This window comes from Anabrus simplex, chromosome 4, assembly GCF_040414725.1.
Source record: "Anabrus simplex isolate iqAnaSimp1 chromosome 4, ASM4041472v1, whole genome shotgun sequence".
NCBI lineage: Eukaryota > Metazoa > Arthropoda > Insecta > Orthoptera > Tettigoniidae > Anabrus > Anabrus simplex.
Genome location: NC_090268.1, coordinates 205,067,837 through 205,090,367, shown reverse-complemented (window position 1 = coordinate 205,090,367; position 22,531 = coordinate 205,067,837). Strand labels below are relative to the sequence as shown.

The 22,531-nt window shown below is 38.2% G+C and overlaps 1 protein-coding gene across 1 annotated transcript in view; it reads right to left on the bottom strand.

The window, feature by feature from the left end:
• LOC136872570 (uncharacterized protein C05D11.1) overlaps positions 1-22,531 on the bottom strand; it is a 318,276-nt gene that overhangs the window by 150,729 nt on the left and 145,016 nt on the right. Inside the window, exon 11 of the mRNA XM_067146371.2 lies at positions 19,818-20,054. Within this exon, the coding sequence (XP_067002472.2) occupies positions 19,818-20,054 (237 nt within the window). The remainder of the gene's footprint in view (positions 1-19,817; positions 20,055-22,531) is intronic.

Sequence of the window (22,531 nt, the reverse complement as noted above, 5' to 3'; positions counted from 1 at the left end):
TCACGCTATCTCCTTTTCTGGTCGAATTTGTCCAAATCAATCTCCTCTCACCAATCTAATTCAGTAAATCTTAATTCGTGATTCTATCTACGCATCTCATCTTCAGCATTCTTTTGTAACACCACATTTGAAAAGCTTGTATTCTCTTTCTTCCTGAGCTAGTTATCGTCCATGTTTCACTTCCATACAATGCCACACCTGGTAAACCTACTCGGCATTATTCACATATTCTGTAGCACCTTACGCTCTCCACTCCCATCTGTATATTTCCTTAATTTGTCTGGTAGATCCCACATTCATGCAGGAAAAAAAAAAAAAAATAGTTGCCATGACATACGATCTAATAAGTTAGGAATTAACCATAATCTATCAATTTACAAATACAAATACGAACAATGTATCCATCGATGGTCTTGTTTCAAATGATCAATAACTACCATCAGCCATGAATTTATTAAATGAAGCACAGACGGCATACAGTGTATCATAACTTAAAACTGGAAATAATTTTTGCCAGTAATTTTATAGCTAGTATTAACACACAGACTTGCCTCATTCTAGATTACTATAGATGTTCTAATAATACTAAGTTTTCAGTCAATGAGTGTAGTTTGTGTGTGTTAAAAACCACCAATAGAGACTGGAGTTTCCATGCACTATTTTAAAACTTGAATTTGAGCATGACTACACTGTCCTTCATTTCTCATCACTGCCAATAAATACCACCCTCCACCCAACTCTCTCTCTCTCTCTCTCTCTCTCTCTCTCTCTCTCTCTCTAAAAATACTGCACACTGTGATCCCCTTTACACACATGCAATGGAAGCAATGCTATCTTTTGCAGAATGTGTATTGTGCAGTTGGCATAACTGAATGTACCAGCCATTGATCACCATTTACTAGTTTTATTACATGCTACAATCCATTTTATGATTTTAAATATTACAACATTTTTTGTAGAAAATTAAATATGTCAATTAAGTGGACATTGTTTTCCTCCAAATTCTACAAGGTAAATGGCAGTGAGTACATCATGCAGCGGCATCCATTACACGTATAAATACAGTGTATCATTTACATGAAATGAAATGGCGTATGGCTTTTAGTGCCGGGAGTGTCCGAAGACATGTTCGGCTCGCCAGGTGCAGGTCTTTCGAGTTGACTCCCGTAGGCGACCTGCGCGTCGTGATGAGGATGAAATGATGATGAAGACAACACATACACCCAGCCCCCGTGCCATTGGAATTAACCAATTAAGGTTAAAATCCCCGACCCGGCCGGGAATCGAACCCGGGACCCTCTGAACCGAAGGCCAGTACGCTGACCGTTCAGCCAACGAGTCGGACATCATTTACATGATGTAACCACGTGAAAAAGTATGAATGTCCAATACAGCTCAAATTAGGTCTTCAGTTGAACACTAGTTTGTTACAAAATATTTAAAATAGTTTGACTGTCGTGTCCAACTTGCATGGGAGCAGTTTTCTTTGAAAACAAACCAGTGTTGATAAATTTGACCATAATAGGTGCTGTTATTTCTGTATTTACTTGTAAACTCATTGAAGACAATTTAATTTAGTACTCTGGTTAAATCTGCCTTATCAATACACTTTCTGTTAATGAAACTTATTTATTAATCATAAATGCTTGGAGACCAGTAAACATTCTCTTCATCAGTAACCATACAGAATAATTTCAACTGTCAAAGTTTAACTTAAAACAGAGATTTTATATAATTGCAATATCAATGTATAAAAACAATGTAATAATATTCATTTGTTTAGCCTAAATTTAAAAAACTATTTTCTCATGCATTAGATCCCCCTGGATTTTTGAGACAAACTTAATTTGTCAGAGAACAACAACGATGACATCATACAAATTTGTGAATGGTTTCATCCGCACAACTCAGGCAATGAAAACACAAATCGAAGTCATGCGGTATATCTGTGTTTTGTAGTTAAGAAATGCCCACCCCCGTAGTGTAGGCCTACTGCAGCTCTGATGATGCTGCACAAATAAGTGAACAGTTTCATACGTCCGACCCACGCATTGCAAGCACACATCAGTCATGTGATACGTTTGTGTTTTGTAGTTAAGAATGTTCGACGAGACTGCTGTAATGAAAGACCTTCACAATAAGCTCCAACTTCTAACATCGTCGCCACTGCTTAGCTCATAGTACTAAATTCCTCAATCAGTCCCACCCTGATATACCCTTTCCTGACATGCAGTTTCAAGAAAATTGCACAGAAATTTTTATCCGATAGCGATAAAATGATTAAAAGTGCAACAAAGGAGATATTGCAGTTGCCGACGGATACCCCAGACGGCATGATGTACACCGGAAAGAAATACAAAGGACTCGCTCTGTTTAAAACCTTGTGGGAAGTTTACCTACAATGCATTAATGCCTGCAATATCTTGCTGAAGACTAAACATCCACTTGGTGTCGCTTCGAGGAATTGTCTCGCGGAGAGTCGGGAATGTATAGAACGCCTAAAACTAACAAACGCCGATACCCAGAAAATAACTGCCAAGAACAGCCTGTACGATACTAAGAAGATCCGTCAAGAGCTACGAGAACGTGAATTCACCTCCTGGTGTTCACTACCGCAAAAGGGACTCGGAGTACAACTTTACAAAGAGTATACACCAGCAAACTCTTGGGTGCGAGATCATACCGGACTGTCTTGTAATGAGTGGAGAGAGGCTATAAAGATGACTGCTAATGTTTCTGCGGTGCGCTCGGTGCCAGGCAGATCTCTTGACAACAACCTCTGTCGGCATTGCCACGGAGAGAAAGAAACTTTTGGTCATGTCCTGGGATTCTGCACACGCGGGGAGCTCCTTAGAAACACGCGGCACCACCAGATCAGATCCTTCATTGCCGCAGAACTGAGAAAGAAGGGATTCAGTGTACATGAGGAGGTACACGGACTGGCCGTAAATGGTAGTTCGCAAAGAATTGACATCATAGCCTTTAAAGAAAACAGTTCTCAAGGATTCATATTAGATCCGACAGTCAGGTTCGAGCACCATAGCGGTCAGCCAGAGGAGGTTAATCTAGAAAAGATTAACAAATACAAACCAACTATCCCTTACTACAAATCCAAATACCACCTTCAGGAAATTGAAATAATAGGGATAATGGTTGGAGCACGCGGTACCATACCTCGTCACTTCGTCGCCACATGGAAGCGCTTCCAACTCCCAATGAAGCTCATCCCGGAAATCGCGACCCTCGTCCTCCGAGCCTCCATCAAGATCATGAGGCACCACCTCTACAGCTAATCTTGAATGTTCTTTTATTAATACATATGTACATAAAATTGATATGTTTTACCTTGTTCTTAGCGGCAGCCTGTAAATACAGGAGGTCTTTCCAAAATAAATGGAAATTATATATAGCTGCCGATCTCGGGGGCCTGAGTTCAATTCCCAGTATCATACTGCCAGAGATTTAAAAATGGTAGGAAGGTTGATATGCAGTAAAAATGGCACATGCAGCTCACCTCCACTGGGGGAATGCTTAAAAAGAGCTGCACCACCTCAGGATGAGGAAACAAGTTTACTTTAGTTGATAAATATTCAAGGTTGTTGCTATTAATACAGCAGGCGAAAAGTTATCATTTAATATCTCGTAACTCGAGCCAATATAGGCAATAAAAATTATAAAGATGTTGATTGCCATAGAGAACCTCAAATATTTGTTCCAACAATCACCAATAAAAAACATCAAGTAAATGGACAATGGAGACTGCTGCCTAATGAAATAGTCTATTGGGAAAATGAATCAATTGTGGATACAATGCAAAAAAAGGAGAATTGCCTTTTTCAGCCACATAGTAAGACTACCAGACTACTGAAACAATTATTCAATTTCTTTTGGAAAAGTAAAACCAAGAACTACTGGTTTTTTGAGGTCCAGAATGATTTAGCTGAATATAACAATGAAACAAATTAGAGAGAAAAGAAAAGAGGATTCTGAGAAGTAGAGATACAAGCCTAAATTAAAAACAGTCAAACAAAAACAGTACACCATTACAGATGAAGAGAGGGCAGCCAGGTCAGAAAAAATGAAGTTCTGGGAAGATAAGAGGAAGTTGAGAAAATATTACAACTAATATTGTGAAAACTGTAGTGTATATGGATTGATTTAAGTACTCCAATGTGGGCGTAAACGATGTAAATAAATAAATAATAGGCAATTCAGCAGAAGTCCGCTATAGTGAGTACAGCATACAACGAGAACCCCGTTATAATGATAATTTTTGTCTGTCCCCTCAAAATTTCTATATTAAACTGTGTATTATCTTTCAGTTACAGCGAGAGCCCTATCACTGATGCATCCATTATTATGAGCGATTAAGCGCATGCGATTTTTTCCATTACCAACATTTATGCACCCCAGCGATTATATTGCATGCGATCGATTACCTTCCGTATCATTTCCTCTAGCAAGCTTTCTCGTCGACATTCGAAGGCGATGTCAGAGTCGATTAGTAATTCCCGTTGACTGCTCTCTCGTTAAGAAAAGTCAAAATGAAAGAGAACATACTTTTGTAATCAATGCGTACATAACGTGCCTGATAACAGTTGTTAACCTATTAAAAATAAGGGATGAATAAACACTCTCTTAATTTTAATGCCACAGTAAACACTGCAAATAAGTAAGAACGGGGTACACCTCAAGATATGGCAGAGTGTCATTGATTTCAGAGGATAGTTTATATTTTCACGCGTGTGGTTAAATTACAGAAAGGCTATCAGCATGTCAATTTGAATTTCAGGAAGGCTAATCCCATGTACATTTTTAGCAAGGAGTTTATCATTTCTCTACATGCGTTTGAAATGTTTTCATTATACATATACGGTTAGGTTAGCTGACGTGGTTTGAAGAAGAAAACTGAAATGTTTGCCACAGAAGCCTCAGGAGTGATTCCAGTATTTTTCCAAATCCAAGACTATGTTTTTTCTCAGAAACTCGTGTGAAAAATCAAGGGTTGCCTTGCATTCGTGGCCTAACAGTAATGAACACCACTGGCAACTACCACGGTAACCATGCTGCTTCTTTTCAGCCCTACACACACGCACACATAACTCCTTGACAACAAACGACCGCCTCTTTATTATTTATCGTTAGCCGCGGCAACCAGCTGTTCAGTGCCTCTGTGTAACATCATTGGATCTCAGGAAATATGAAGAGATGTGATGTTCTATTAACCTCTATAAATACGTTTCACAAATCTGCAGAATGGCATCACAACGTGCGAGCCTTCGAATTCTTAGAAAGGCCACGGTTCAGTGGCAGAGTTATAATGCGTCAAATATACCTGACGCTTAGCAAAATTAAGTTTTATAAACAGCACGAACATTTTCATGATGAATCGTCTTATTGCAAAGATACGTGGAACAGGTATTGCCGGCAAAATTTCAAAGGGTTCTCGAAGATATGATGCATGTTTTAAGTTAATGGTTATTAAACACTCAGAAATGTACAATAATTGTGCAGCCGCAAGAAAATACGGCATACACTTAACTAAAGCCAATATTCGGCGTTAGCATGATGACAAATACAGCTAAAAATGAGTACTATATAAAAAATGCATTCAGTTGCCTGCAACAAGGACGCTTTAAAGAAGTCAAAGATGAAATTGTGAGGTATGAGCATGAAAAACGCAAGGAGGAATAGCCATACCACGGTTCGGTACACTTGTTCATTGACCTTCAACGCCCACGATTAGCCCTATACATCGCTAGCCACAGAAGTTGGACGAACCCGGCAAGACAGACGTGCGTGTAGCGGCCGGTTGTAGATGACGCTGAGTAAAAGTAACAGTTTATAGACAGAAAGAATATTTTCCTGGTGGATAGTCGTATTCTAGAGACGCGTAGAATGCATATTGCCGGCAACTTTTCAACGGGTTCTCTTTGATATTATGATGCCAATTTAATAAATAATAAATAAAGAACAAGGTAGCAGGTAGGGACCCTCTGCGGAGGCAGCCCTACCCAGGGAGTGGCGCCCCTGCCTATGTGAGTCCCAGAGCACACTGACCCGGTGTGTACCATCTGGTAAGGGTCCCAGCTCAGGGTTACAGGTGAAGACCTCAACGGCAGTGAAGGCTGAGATGAAGATCATTGGTACGGCGGAACTGGCGGAAGAGGCATCCTTGCTTTTTGGGGTAGCTGGTGTCAGGTCAGAATATATTCTGCTATCGTATGCGACAGTAGACGGTACTACCTGCGACTGTCTGGCCGAGGGTCTGGCGGCCGATACCAAACCAGGCAAACTAAGGGAAAACCAATAGCTGCGAGCAGAGGAGTTTTCCCTTAGAAGATTGGATAAGATGAGACCTTTGTGTGGGAAATAACACATAAATTCATCAGCTGCTGCCTTGCAGTGAGGCAGGGGACTGCCAAAGGCTAAGGGAGACCACCCTGAAAGAAAATCCTCTAGTACGTTAGGCCTAGCAAGTCAGTACAGGAGTACAATGCAGTGGCTTTCAAAATGAAAACGAGCCTCGGAAAGAAACATATTCTGAATGTCGACAATACTTCAAGTACTCTTGGAACTAACGACGACATGTCCGATGTTCATTCAAAATGCATGAGAAGACCCGATCATAGAAACAAGCTTTGGATTGGAACCTTAAACGTTATGACTCTAACAGGAAAATGCAACGAAATCACGGATTTAATGAACCGTAGACATATTCACATCCTAGGGCTAAGTGAAACCAAATGGAAAGGTTGCAACACAAGAATGTTAGAGGACGGATATAAATTATACTGGAGTGGTAATCCTGCAGTGGTGAGGAATGGAGTTGGTTTTATACTCCATAAAGACATTGATAGTGTAACAGATGTCTCCTTCATCAATGAGAGATTAATCAAAGCTAAAATATACCTAAATGGAGAAACTCAAACTGTAAACCAAGTTTATGCTCCCCAGCAGGGTTGTAGCGATGGCCAAAAAGCAAGCTTCCTAGAAAAACTAGAGGACATTATTGATGAAGAGAACATAATGATAATTGGGGATTTTAATGCCCAGGTAGGAACTGATAGGTCAGGTTATGAAGGCATTATTGGTCCATATGGATTTGGTAATAGAAATGAGGAGGGTGAACTTCTGCTTGATCTATATACACGAAACCAACTTCTGGTGAAGAACTCGTGGTTTCAGAAACGGGATAGCCACAAGATAACGAGATACAGTTGGGACGGTCAGTATAGATCAGTGATAGACCTTATCATCACAGATAGGTCAAGTGGAGAAAAGGTGCATGATGTAAAAGTGATACCTAGTGAGAGCCTTGATAGTGACCATACACTCCTCATTGCAGACCTAAAAGTCACCAAACCTATTATTAAAGTAGACAAGAAGAAAAAACCACGAATTAAAGACTGGAAATTGAAAGATGTAGAAGTCAAACAGCAGTTTCAAGAGGAAATCAGAGCTAAAATACCAATAACAGACACAAAGAAAGGTAATGAAGAATGGAATGATTTTAAGGAAAGTTTGGTTGGTAGTGCAGATAAAATATGTGGAAGAACAAGCAGAAGAGTGAGAGAGAAAAGAACATCTTGGTGGAATGATAAAGTGAAAGAAGCCATAATGAAGAGGAATAAAGCCAAAAAACTTCTTGATGTGGCTAAGTCTGACAGAAGAATCAACAGTGACCAAATAGACAACAATAAATTGGAAGAGATAGCAAAGGAATATAGACACATTGGAAGAGATAGCAAAGGAATATAGACACAAAGTTGGAAGTCAAGAGAATTGTACAGGAAGAAAAAGAGAAAAGTTGGAAAGAATTTACAACTAAACTGGAAGAAGACAGTAAAGGGAATATGAAAATGATATATGGAAGAGTTAAAAGTAAAAGATCAGATAAAGAAGCAATTACAGCCCTGGAGACAGCAGATGGGAATATAGTTCGCAATATGAAAGATATCACGGATACAATGGGGCAGTATTTTGACAAGCTCCTAAATGGCCCTAAAGAGATCTCTGTTGAGGATGTAGGACAGAAAACAATAGAGGAAGATATCCCAATTACATGGACAGAAGTAGAGCAAGCTCTCCACAGGATGAGAAGTGGTAAGTCAGCAGGAGCTGATGAAATTACAGCTGACATGATTAAAGCTGCTGGTCCACCAGGAATACAGTGGCTGTATAGAGTTCTCAGAACAATATGGTAGGATAATGAAATACCTGAAGATTGGACAAAAGGGGTGATAGTTCCTATCTTTAAGAAAGAGAGTAGAAGGAAAAGTGAAAATTACAGAGGCATTACCCTCCTATCACACGGCCTTAAAATTATGGAGATCATTGAAGCCAGAGTGAGGGATATACTAGAGCCTATCTTAGAAGAGGAACAACATGGTTTTAGGACTGGAAGAAGCACAACAGATCTGATATTTGCCTTGAGGATGTTGGCAGAGAAACACTGGGAAAGAGGAAAAGACCTAATTATTGTGTTTATGGACCTTGAAAAGGCGTATGATAATGTTCCTAGATCAACTATTTGGAAAAGTCTTAGAAAACTTGGTGTACCGGAGTACCTTATTAGGAAGATCCAAATGCTATATAGTAATTGTAAAAGCTGTGTCAGAATTGGAGATGGTCACTCTGAATGGTTCAATACAACCAAAAGAGTACAACAGGGAAGTGCCTTGTCACCACTTCTATTCATAGCAGTTATGGATACCATTTTAAAGGAACTAAAAGGAAAAGGTAATAAAGATCTTCAGGCTCTGGTGTTTGCAGACGATGTGGCAATATGGGATGAAACAGAGGAGGGAGTGCAAAATAATCTGAATGCATGGTGTAAGAAGTTTGATGACTATGGAATGAAATTGAACCCATCAAAAACAGTAGCATTAAAAATCAGCAGACATTATACAGAATGCAACATAAAAATACAGGACCACCAAATTGAAGTAGTACACCAATTCAGTTATTTAGGAAGCGTAATCGCTAGTAATAACAGAGCTGACAGAGAAATAACAGAGTAACCAAAGGCTCTAACTTTTACAGCATCGTTATACACCTACTATGGGATCAGAAAGTCCCACAAAGAACAAAAATGACCCTGTACAAGTCATATTTCATTCCTATCCTTACATATTCTCTGAAAACCTGCACACTAACATCAAAGGATTATAGTAGGATTGAAGCCTGTGAAATGAAATTTCTTAGAACTGCCCTCCAAAAGACCCGACTTGATCATGTGAAAAATGATGAGATCCGATCTAACCTAGGTCTAAATGAATTGATGGTGGAAAGACTTAGGTCATCTAGACTTAAATGGTTTGGGCATGTTAAACGAATGAATAGCACAAGGTTACCATGTGCTTATTTGGAAAAGAGAATAACAGGTAGAAGACCAGCTGGAAGACCAAGAAGAAGATGGATGGACCAACTGAGGGAAGACGTGGAGAGAAGAGGATGGAATTGGGAATCTGTCTTGGACAACGAAATGTTTTCGAATAGGCAACTTTGGAAGACGCTCGTTTTCAAACACCCTACCCGGCTCGCTGGAAGGGCAAACCGATGATGATGAATAAATAAAGAAATAAAGAATAGTTGTGCAGCCACAAAGATAAACCCAATGTTCGGCGTTGACGTGAAGACAGAGATAGTTTAAAAATGAGTACTGTACAAGAAAGGCATTCACATGATTTTACAAAGTACTTTATAAGCCTAATTAACATTTTTTGAAGAAAAAAGTGGGGGGGTCGTATTACATTCAGGGTCGTCTTGGATGAAATTAAACATACACTTTCACATAGTACCGGATTTCAAAAAATAACAAGCAAGAAAGCCGTAGTGTGGATATCATCATCGGCAAAAATGCAAGTTTTGAACAAACTGATTGCCGTTTCATACCGATTTTTATGTGTATAGGGGTTTTCGTGACTGACAAAAACTCGGATATAACGACATTCCGCTATAGCGAGTAAATTTTTCGGTGTTATGAATTCTCGCTATAGCGGACTTCTACTGTATTTGGAGAAAGTAGGTTTAAAACCTGATAAAAAGCAATCCATACGTAATGATTGTTTACTCATGAATGTACCTAACAAATAATAATAATGTTACTGATTTTACGTCCCACAACTACTTTTATGATTTTCGGAGAAGCCAAACAAAACATACTATGCATTAATAAAAAGCTGGAGTCAACGAACGTATGAAATTAAACATATGATAATAAAACGCATTACCGCCACACCTGTAGACATCCATAAATGTGACAAGCTTTCCTTTTATTTATTTTTATTCTCTTCGTTGTGGAACTTCTAGCACTATCCGGGCACTTGATAGCATACCTAACCTAAATAAAGCAGTTTTCTTATCTCAATTACAGCTGTTTAGGTAAATCCTGAAGTGATAAATGTTGAGAACAAGCATGAAATATGCTTAAAAATAAAGGTCTGGCTTTCAACAGCTGCAGGTATCCGAAAAATACTTCCAGTCACTATGCATTACATCCGGAAGTACAACTTGTATCATACGCTAGTTAAAATTAATAAAATTATGTTATGGTTCCACCTTTTCAATACATGTAAACTTAGTAATATAAGGTTACATCACTAGTTAATCAAAAACGGTACCGGTTTCGACCCAAATTCCAGAGCATCAGCTGATCACTTAAAAACAGGAAAAAACAATGCACAGATAAACAATCAGTAATGTGTAGTTTCTTCATCAGACGTAAGTTCGTGTGGAGCAGTGTAACATGGGTCATCAGCCGAACACTTAAAAACAGGGAAAAAAACAATGCACAGACAAATAAGCAGTAATGTGTTGTTTTTTCACCAGATGTAAGTTCGTGTGGAGCAGTATAACACCTATGAATGTAGCACTATTTTTTAAAGGTTTTTAAAACTTGAGGAGCTATTTATTCTTCTCCTCTTCAAGTTTTAAAAACCTTTAAAAAATAGTGCTACATTCATAGGTGTTATACTGCTCCACATGAACTTACATCTGGGGCCTGTTCCACGAACGAACTTAGCAACTTTTCAACTTTGCAATTTTCAGTTCTTGCAAAGTGCAAAGTGTTTCTGTTCCACAATGATCTAGGTTGTACTTTTCAATTTCTTCGCAAAGTGAAAAGTCTTTGCGAATGAGTGATCCAATCGAGTTTATTCCATGAACAAACTGTATAGGCCTAATACTCAATGATTTTAATGATTTACTTTTCGCGGCAAACTTGACAGTATAATTGTCGTACCGTTAAAGTTATTAACATGGGAAAGAAAGGTTATTACAAGAAGCTGGCTGTGCTGGAAGTTGTCAAGGAGAAACTTGACATCCTTTTTGGCAACTTTAAAAATAACCTCTCAAATGATGACACACATCAATGTTTACGAGAGTACCGTCAACACATCCACATATAGAAGGAAATTCACCTTTCATTAGAAATCACATCACTATATTATGTGAATTATCAGGCCAACGTACTGTTAGGAAATATTACATTTACATCTACACTCTGGTAACAGTTCTGCAAATAATTGATCTTGATGTCCCATGCCTTGCTGCTACATCGTGCAGCTGGCCACCATTTACTAACCAATGTAAGCATATAAGAATTTGTTCTTTTTCGGAAAGGGATTGACTTCTTTTTGTTGCATGTTTCAATAAATGACCGATCATTTCAAGAATAGCCTATAGTCAGCCTGTGTTGGGGTAATACGAAATCACTTGCGAAATTCCGCCGAAGTGAGGTTATGAAAATTAATCCTGTCGTTGTATGTTCTCTTATTGGATTCTACATCACTGTCCTCACTGGGTGCTAACAAAAGCTCTCGTTGTAACGTGTTTATATCACTAAACAAATTTCTACGCCAAGAAACTAGTGTACATACTTGTTAATTAACAGATGAAAAGGGAATCATCTCTTTGCAAGATTTATGAAAACTTTTCACTTCATTTCTTTGCACTTTGCATTTCTGTATCAACGGAGGAACATAACAGGCTTGAAAAGTGCAAAGATTCCTAACTTTTCACTTTTCACTTTGCAAGCTAAATCTGAAAAGTGATGGTGGAACAAAATCTGATCTGAAAAGTGCAAAGTGCAAAGTGCAAAGTTGCAAAGTTCGTTCATGGAACAGGCCCCTGGTAACGATTACTAAATTGTTTCCTTGAGATATTTATTCTTCTCTTCAAGATTATAAAAACTTTTGAAACACAGTGCCACAGTCACATGTGTTACACTGCTCCACACGAACTTGTGTCTGGTGAAAAAACTATGCATTACTGGTTATTTATCTGTGCATTGTTTTGATTCCTGTTTTTACGTGGTCAGCTGATGATGACCCGGAATTTGGGTTGAAACCGGTACCGTTTATGATTAACTAGTAATGTAACCTTACATTTCTAAGTTTACATGTATTGAAAAGGTGAAACATTACATAATTTTATTAATTTTCATTGTGATCTGAGTTCAATACGGACCATAATGAAATTCTTATCTTCCATACTGTACCGGTTACGACCTGTACATGCCGTATTTTTTTTACTATTAATTGTACTTCATCATCACGCAGGACGTTCAGAGCGAACTTGGTTTGTTTATGTTCGGAGGAGCAAGCAGGCGAGCCAGCGACAGCTGTGTGTGTGACGTAGCTGCAGGGACAGGATAGACTACTCGCCTGATGCCATGTGTAGCCTGTATGGCCTGGTATGTTCTGGATATGAACGTCACGCCTTTGCGAACATTCGATTGAAAAAATTTCAAAACTTCTCTAATAATAATTGCAGCGACTTGAGCGATACATCATTTTGAAGAGGATAACGAACGTCTCAAATTATGAATCTCAAGTAAATCCGTCGAGGGATTCGTGAGATAATCAGCCTCAAAGAGATCACGTTATCTGATGACGTAGGAGCCCCAAACTGAATATAAGCTGAGCTCACTAGACCCGATCAAACAGTCATAGCTGGGTGTCCAGTCTGCATCTCCACACTGCAGTGTTCGTCGAAGTGCTGACAGAGGCTACCTTCGAATATTCAAAGTATTCGTGTGGGACTTAAGTCGAGTTGAAATTATAAATTGTGCGTGTGTGAACTCTAATGTATAACAAAGTCTTTATAATGAACATTGAGTCTTTCAGTTATGTTGAACTTGTAATTTTGCATGTGTTGAAGATCAAATAATTCAAAGTCTTTATAGTAGACTTGGATTATATCCGTCAAGTTGAACTTAACATCTGTGAGCGTTTGAACTCTGATTTTGACAAGTCGTGTATGGACTTAGGTGACAACAGTCAAGTCGAACTTATATTCTGTGCGCATGTAGAAACTTCTCGATATAACTTACTTTCGTTCTTGTGGAACTGAGTTTATTACCACGTTACCTGTGTGAAACTTGGCCTCTGAACAAACATGTCATTAACTCAAATGTGACACTACTACGTTATACTATTAACTGTGACATTTTTGTTAAATCTCAGTCAGCATAATTTCGTTAATAAACAAGGGCGTATATGAAAGTGTTCGAACTTTCACATGAATATTAATGCAAGTGATTACCATAACTGTGTGTTACGACACCAAGGTTTCACTCTGAACTCAAACTGTGTTCTTTATCCAGTTCAAACAAAATTGTGTATTATTTCTTTTGAACAGTGTGTGAATTATTTGTGTGTGACTGACAGCAGTATCTTTGATAAACTCTCAAACAGTCACCTATTTTATTTAATGTCAAGTGCGCCTAACAACGAACTGTACTTTTCATTTCAACCTTAGTTCTTCGTCAAAATGTTTAGTATTATTTCATGACTGACAGCAGTGTCTTTGATAAACTCTAGAGCAGTCATACATTTCTTTCAACGTCAAGTGCTACTTTATTTAGTGGAAAATCACCATGAACTGTGCCAAGTGCGTGAACAATTTTCAGTTTCATTATTTCTATTCATGAACTGTGCTTTATTTCCTTCCAATCTCGATGCTACTCGCATTTACATCTTTAGTGAACTTTTAAATTCTATCTACAAGATTAAGAGTGAATTCAACGGCATATCACAACCATATTAAATGAAACAGTGCTGTTAAACCAAAGTGTCGGGGGACTGTGTAATTCTGTACACCCGTATAAGTTATGTGATGAGTGATTACCCCACAACATCGTCGGAGAACGTCCAGAACGTCGAAAGTTCGAGACTCAAACCCATATCAAACCAACCTGGGTGTTCCGGTCTTATCTCAACGTAATATTGGCAACTTCAGAACGTGTTCCAGCCCCGTTCAGCCTGGTGAACTGGGAGCACGGGTCATCAAAGGGCGATGTTGAAGACGGCGACTATCAACAGTAAGGTGATGTGCACTTTGAAATGCATTTTCGGAATAAAAAACTATTATTCAATCTATTTAAAAATTTTCTTGTAGATAGGACCCTGCCTCCTGTACCAAGCCCTAGCTAGAAACCACCCAGAATTGCCCTGAGACCTACTTCATGCTACCTTTAATATTAATTCAAAAAGTCAGGCTATTTTACTGGTACAATATGCTAGTTATCAGCTGGTGGGTTGGTTCACTTTCAACAGCACGGCTTTATTCAGAAGGGGGTGGCTTCTGCTACACATACACCAACTGGGAATAACACGAGACCATCTCCAGAAACCATTTGCGAATAGATTCTCACTGTTTGGACTCTATAGTCGGGAACGAGACTATTTTCAAAAGTTTCAAAATGACAGGATCTTGAATGCTCTCAATGGCCGTGCATAGCTGACAAGACGACGATAATTCAAATAAAAGCAGTGATCAGGTTTACTGTGTGGTAGACCTACTTACTGCTCAAATGACTGGGACAAATGACTGGCCATTAAGTTCTTTTGTATTAATATTGCATAATATGATATCACTTTTCTCTATGGGGTCGAGAATGCAGAAAGCATATTGACAAGGCGGATTTAACAAAAATACTATTTTAAATAGTCTTTAACAAGTTTACAAGACAATACAGGAATAACAGCACCTATTATGGTCAAATTTATCAACATTATGTAGTTTGTTTTCAAGAAAACTGCTCCCATGCACTATGTCTAAGTTGGACATGACAGTCAATAGTCTGGACAACTTTTATAGGCAGGAGTATTCTTTAATCATCTGACAAATGAATGGTCTAAACACACTATCAAATATTTACATGGTACATAAGAAAGGAGAATGGGGTATGAGAATGTTCTGGGCCCACATGGGTATGGCGTTAGAAATGAAGATTGGAGAGACACTGTTGGGCTTCTGTATCAGAAATAACCTGATAATAAAGAACACGGTTTATGAAGAGGAATAGCCATAAGATCAGCCGATATAGTTGGGATGGACAGTATGGAACACTCATCAATTTTATAATAACAGACCGAAAATGGTGAAGATACGTCATGAATACGAAGATAATCCCCAGTGAAAGTATGAAAGGTGATCATAGATTATTAATTGTGGAAATAAAAAAGTAAAAATCCCTAAAACTGTATTGAAGAAGAAACCAAAGATCAGGATTTGAGAATTGGAGGATGAGGATAAAAGAATGGCATTCCAAGATTGTATAAAAAGGAAGTTGCCCAACACGGAAATATGCAGTGGAGAAGAAGAGTGGGACAATTTAAGACAGACATTTGTGGAAGCAGCAATTGAGGTATGCAGGAAATTAAAAGCAAAGGAAAGGAGACACGGTGGTAGACAGACAAAATAAAAGAAAGGAACAAGGTGAAGAAAGAAATGGATAAGGAAAAGCAAAAAATGTATCAGTGGGATGAGGATAAGACAGAAAGGTTACATGTGGATTACAAAAGTTTGAAACTACAAGTAAAGGGGAGTATCAAGGATGAAAAGGAGAAGAGTTTACCAACAAATTGAGCAAGATAGTTGAGGAAATCAGATACTATTACACAGAGTAATAAAATCGAAAAGAATAAATAAAGAAAAAGCCAAGGCATTAGAGAGAGAAGGTGGATCCATAGTACATGACGAAAAGGGTCTTCAGAAGGTGATGGCAAAGTATTTTGAAAAACTTTATAATGAGGATAACTGCTCGGAGGAAGGAGGAGATAAGAAAATGGAAATTATAAATGGAGAAAAAGAAGAGAACCTGATAACATGCTTGGAATTTGAAAGGGCAGTGAAAGCAATGACCAAAGGTAAAGCAAGTGGAAAAGATGAATTCAATGCTGATATGATTAAGGCAGCAGGAAGCACTGGACTACAGTGGCTATACAGAACCCTCAATGCCATATGAAAGGATGAAAGGATACCTGAAGATTGGCAACAAGGAAGCATTGTACTACTGTTCAAACAAGGAAATAGGAAGAAATGTGAAAATTATAGAGGTATAACCCTATTATCACATGGGCTAAAAATAATGGAGAAAGTCATAGACAAAAGACTGAGGGATATTATAGAGACACAGTTAGCAGAAGAACAATATGGCTTTAGACCGAATAGATCAATAATAGACTTGATATTTACAGTGCGAATGATAATGGAAAAAATCTGGAAATGAACAAGGAAACCATATTCTTTTTTCTGGATTTGGAAAAAGCTTATGATACATTTAAGAGAAAACATGTATGGAAATGCCTACTGAAAAGGAATGTACCAAAATCATTAATTAACAAGATAAAAATGTCGCATCATGAGAGTAAAAGCAGTGGACGAGTGGGGAGTGGTGATTGAAACATTTTATACAAAAAAGTCTCAAGCAAGGAAGTGCACTGTTGCCATTATTGTTTATTATATTGATGGATGAACACACAAAACGTGTAAAACAGAACAGAGTATCAGTAGTGATGAAGTGAATGCTTTGGTATTTGCAGATGATGTGGTGATTTGGAGAAAGGAAGTACAAAGGAGACTGGACACATGGAAAGAAAATCTGGAGTTTGGAATGGTAATTAGTAAAAAGAAAACTGTAGTCATGCACTGTGGAAAAGAGAAAAAGAGAAGCCAAGTGAACATAGACGGAGAACAGTTAGAGAATGTAGAACAGTTTACATATCTGGGTAGCATTAATGGAAGTAATGAAATCAACACTGAAATTAATAACAGACTAAGTAATGGTACAACATTTTATCATCAAGTCAGAGAGCTTTTATGGGATGACAAAGTACCCAAGAGAATGAAATTAACATTATATAAACAGTATTTCATACCAATTGTAACATACAGACTAGAAACACTGGTAACAAATAAGAGACAAGAGAGTAAGATCCAAGCAGCAGAAATGAAATTCTTAAGAACATCAGTTAAAAAGACAAGAAGAGATAGAATTCAAAATATTAAAATCAGAGAAGAGCTAAATTTAGAACCACTAGTATAGAAGATACAGAAGGCAAGACTGAGATTGTTCGGACATGTAAAAAGAATGGGAAAGGAATGGGTAGCAAGAAGATAACGGAAAGAGACCAGTTGGAAGACCAAGAAGAAGGTGGATGGATCAGATCTGGAAAGACATTAGAGAAGCTGGATTGGATGTGGCAGAAGTAATGGAGCAGGAAAAGTGGAAGGATAGAAAGGAGTGGAGGTGGCTTGTTAAGCACACCCAGGTGACTGGAGAGGGACACTGATGACATAAAAAAGGAAAAAGATGGAAAGCAACTACTTAAGCTTACTAATGTAAGCACACATGGATAGAGAGTACATAAAACAAACATGGATCCAATATTTTCGACTGCAGCCTCTATCAGTGGAGGAGAGAATAAAAATAGTGGTGACTATAGCTGAGACAATGGAATTTCAGATCCCGGGAAGCATCCAGCCTTAAAATAACTGCTCCTTTTTTCAACTCTCATCTTGCCTAGTCCCCCTCTAACTCATAGCAGATTCAACTTTTCAACAATTGTGCCCACCATTCTTACTCTACCCTCCACTGATGAAGGTTGTAGACAAAAACTTTGGACACTTGTTTCTCTTATGGATACTTGCTTCATGTGCACTTATATGGTAAATCACTGGCCTTCATTAGTTTCTTATGCTATATACATTTTACTTGTTAACTATCTTACCTGAACATCTATAATTCTCCTATGCAACCTACCCTCCTCCAGTCATCTCACAACACCACATTATCAAAGTCCATTCATATGCATAGCTTCACCAACAAGGTTCATTGGATCAGGGAGTTCAAGTCGCCTGAGCAGAAGGAGAACCAAGATAATGTCCAAGATGGCCACTCTCATTCCACAGCAACCGGTATTCTGACTCGCATGATCACTTACTAGGCCACTCTCATTCCACAGCAACCGGTATTCTGACTCGCACGATCACTTACTAGGCCACTCAACCACTCCCCATGGTTCATCACTAGGACATGGCTACGGGAACCAACACCATGAACCATAGATTTTATTTATGAACTAATTTCATCACATTTAATGTCCCTGACATGAGCATAGGACTTGAAACCAGGCAACAAAGTTGTTCACACTGAGTAACACCAAGCAGAATACACACTACAGAATATCTAGCATCTAATGTTGAGTCACTGTTACTAACAGGGCTCGGATTTCTAACACTAAAAGCTCTAGATTTCTGCATGTATGTATGTATGTGGGTATGTATGTATGTATGTATGCCCTAGCAATATCAAAATGTGACATCATAATTTGAAAATATGGTGGAAAAGAAAATATTATCCAAAAATTGCACAGAAAACTTTAATATTCACCAATTTACAAAAAAGAAGAGAGAGAGAAAAGTTTAGCAGTATTGCTATGTTTTTGGATTGAATATTTCTGAGACATAAGTTTCACTACACAAATATTCTCCAAAATAATATTTCCCATTCAGCACTACAGTATTTTCAACCAAATTCTTCAATAAACCTGCACAATTTTTCACTATTAAAGCACTTTACTTTCAACATCTTAAAAGTAGACTTGAGTTCTGCACAACTGCATCGCACTTCACAGTATATAAGACGAAATGATTCTCACAAAAGAAATTGTCTGGCTTCTGCACAACCAAACCTTTCATGGGTATGCTCATAGATAGTACCAAAATAAATGGTCTGTTATTGGACATTATAAATTTTCCAGCTAACTCATTCCTGGTTGCCAGCGTTTTGCCCCCGTGTGCTAGGCTGGGCTCATCAGTTGGTATCTAGCACACCTACCAAGATGCTGGCTAGTGCATACCGTGGAGGCCACTGCGTAGGCTAATTGTAGCCACCGGCTACATATAGTTGCCAATTGCTCAGAATTACTACTTGGCAACAGCGAGCTGGAACTACTCAACAAGGAATATTTGTGAGGGGAGAGGGAGGAGTAGGTGAGGCTAGTTAGCCGTAAACTGGCCTCATTCCTAACATTCTTTTGTTCTTTCTACTTTGCGAACATAAACTTAATTTAACTACAAAATATTTTTAAAGAAAGGAAATAAAAAATAACCAAACACAAACAAAATCTATAACCAAAAACATGCTTTTTTTTACCACTTCTAGTCAAATATCACTTGGTAATAAAATATAGTAAAACATGCATTTATATGATCAATAAAATAGTGTTCATGAAAGCTATATGTGATTAATTTAACAGAAGTTTGAGGGAAAAAAGACCGGGAGAGAAATACGACAAAGTATTATACAAATCCAAGCCCTTGTTGTAATGTTCCAATATCAATTAAACTGTAGAAGGAAAGACAAGAAAAGCAGGAGAAATGGCATGTCTGCAATAGAAATATAGAAATGCTGAGTCGTAACTTTAGTGTTATGCCAGTCTTGCAAGAGTGTGATAACCATTAATGTATCTCATTACTGCTCCTAGCTGCCATTTGAATGCCACTAACTTGCAGTAGTTACTGACCTGTAATGAAAGGAGAGCGGTGTGAGAGAAGGGTCCACACTGAAACCTAGAAGTAGCCTCAAGACCAATTCGAGTAACTGACGCAACAGTATCCGTCTCTAGTTCTGCTACAATGTCCTCATATGGAACAAGCACATCTCCACGCTTGATGGGCAATTCCAACAGAGACTCTAAAAGTAATGGTAGGTACACGCGCTTTTCTTGGGGAACATGGGCTGTGTTCAGCAACACAAACATCTGGGAACAATTAAAACATATGTATTAAACAAAGAAAAACTTTTTTCAAAATTAAAAATAAGTAGCATGAAAAGTTCAAAAACTTCAAACACAATTTGATATGGTTTCTAATATTTAAATAAAAAGATTTTTGCTGTTGTAAATTCGAGAATTAAATAAATACCATTTTTTAATATTCCCGTATTCAACCACATAATCGTCGCACTTTTTGTAGCAAAATTTTCGAAAAAATAGTACGATACAACCATTACGCAAAGAATATTTTAATACCAGTATTTGCATTACTGAAAAAAATAATTTATAACTAAATTGTATTTTTACATGTTTAAGGTGCGGGTAATATGCATCAAAATAATTAAAACAGTTCAAATAAAAATTCATAATTTATTCGCAACAGTTCGGCAAACGTTTCTCCGAATTGAAAATAAAAATGAACTTATTACATTGTCATCAGTCAGAGCATTAAAGTTAAAATATTACACTAGCAAAAAATTATTGCATTATTGTGAAATACAGACTTCCTGATAAACAATTTACTCGAAATCTTCCGTGTCGTAATCGCTGGTTTCGGTATCTGATGTGTCATGCTTGCTGTTGCTCACACCAGTATCAGATTCCTCGTCACTGCCACACAGCGTCATCTTCAGATCCATCTAGTGCGTTCGAAATCCAAATCTTTTTGAAGCTCTTGGAGACTAGTTCAGGTGGTATAAGGTCGCTCGCAACTCTTCATTGCCCACGAACATAATTAGCTGAAGGATGGATGCCTAATATTTCCAGTGGGTGTCATGTTAGGCCACCGGGAATGACTACCTGTTGTCTTATTTTCAATGAGAAGGTGCTTCACTTCATTCACGAGGTGACCTAGGAATCTATCCAAAATAAGCAGAGCTGGCTGGCTGTTTCAGTATTGCAATGGATCTTCTATCCTACAGTTTTAACCCAGTCCAGCATGAGTTCTACAACCATCCAATTCTTTGGTTGCACTTGTACACGAATTCCATAGGGAAACTGTATTTGCTATGTAGGCGGCAACTTTCTTTCATCAGCTGTAATGGCAAGCATTGCCGTGCATCATAATTTCCCACTACCGCTGCCTTTCATAAATACACTCCACGATACTTATAGTGCAATAGTGCTGTTGTGAGGCATACAGTATCGAAAAAGACTGGAACCTGATCAACATTACCAATTTGAGAAAGTAAGTATAAATTTTTCTGGTGCAAACTTAAGACAAATCAATGAAAATTTGCAATCTTGTCCTGTAATCACAGACAATCTTCGACACAGTGTTGTTTGCCTTTGCAACGACAGATTGTATCGACGCATGAACCTCATGACCACCCACAACTCGGCTTAAACTGAGTTATAGGAACGTTGTGATCGTGTGCTACCTTCTGTGCCTTCATTTTTAACATTTCATATGATACACTGCTGCCAATGATACGTATTTCACTGACGTATACGAACACTTCGTCAATATTTGGACACTTCCTGTTTCCGGATATCTAAACTCGTGTCTAGAATAGTTTGTGTTTTTCAGCTTCTTTTAAATCCGCCAGTCATGCACCAAGTTTCTACTCATTGAAAATTTTCTTTCCACATCTGTTACCATGCAGTTCAGTGAAAAAAAATTGCTTTAATTTGAAGGCTGCACAAAGGTTTCTGTAATAATCTATAATTACAAATATATGCTTCATGCGTTTGCACACGCATGCACCCACGCACTCACACACATTCCAGAGCAGTCAATACTTCCAATTCATAATGATGTTTAGCAATGATAAGAGCAAAAATTAACTCCAAGTTTTTTTTTTATTTTTTTTTATGAATTAGATTCTCAATGACTCATTTTGCAACCTTTCGCCTGTGCGTTCCGAAACCAGTGCACCCCTGGTTGCAAGGCTTTGAAAGCTGTACTAGAAAGTGCATGCGGTGCCCTTATTTCCCAGCGATGTTGCTGATGAGCTTTAACTTAGGCCAAAAACATGTTGGAGTTGTTCATCTCGCAGCGCATCTTGCCATGCACCTTGCACCTTGCCTCAGCCTAACATACAGAAGCATTTCTCCTCACCACACTTCCCGTCGTTTAACACAACGAGTAATAATATTTAGTCAGTAAGCAAGTTGGTTTTAGAGAACACTAAAGGTGACTATACTATCGTAATATTGAGATGTTTTCAGACTAACAGTGACAGTGATTTATCTGCAAGTAATGCAGTAGGGACGTGGGAACTTTCTAGTATGAGATGAAAATATAGCATACATCCAGTCACTGAGGAACGAACCGAACAGGAAGAATTCTATAAATTGTATCAGGAGCTTAAAATGTACCCAGATAGATTTTATGAATGTTCAAGCATGTCTCAGTCGACGTTTGATTATATACTGAAACTAGCAGAACCTACAATCCAAAGAGTGCACACTAACATACATAAGCAACCAGTCATTGACGAAGAAAGGTTGATGGTGACTTT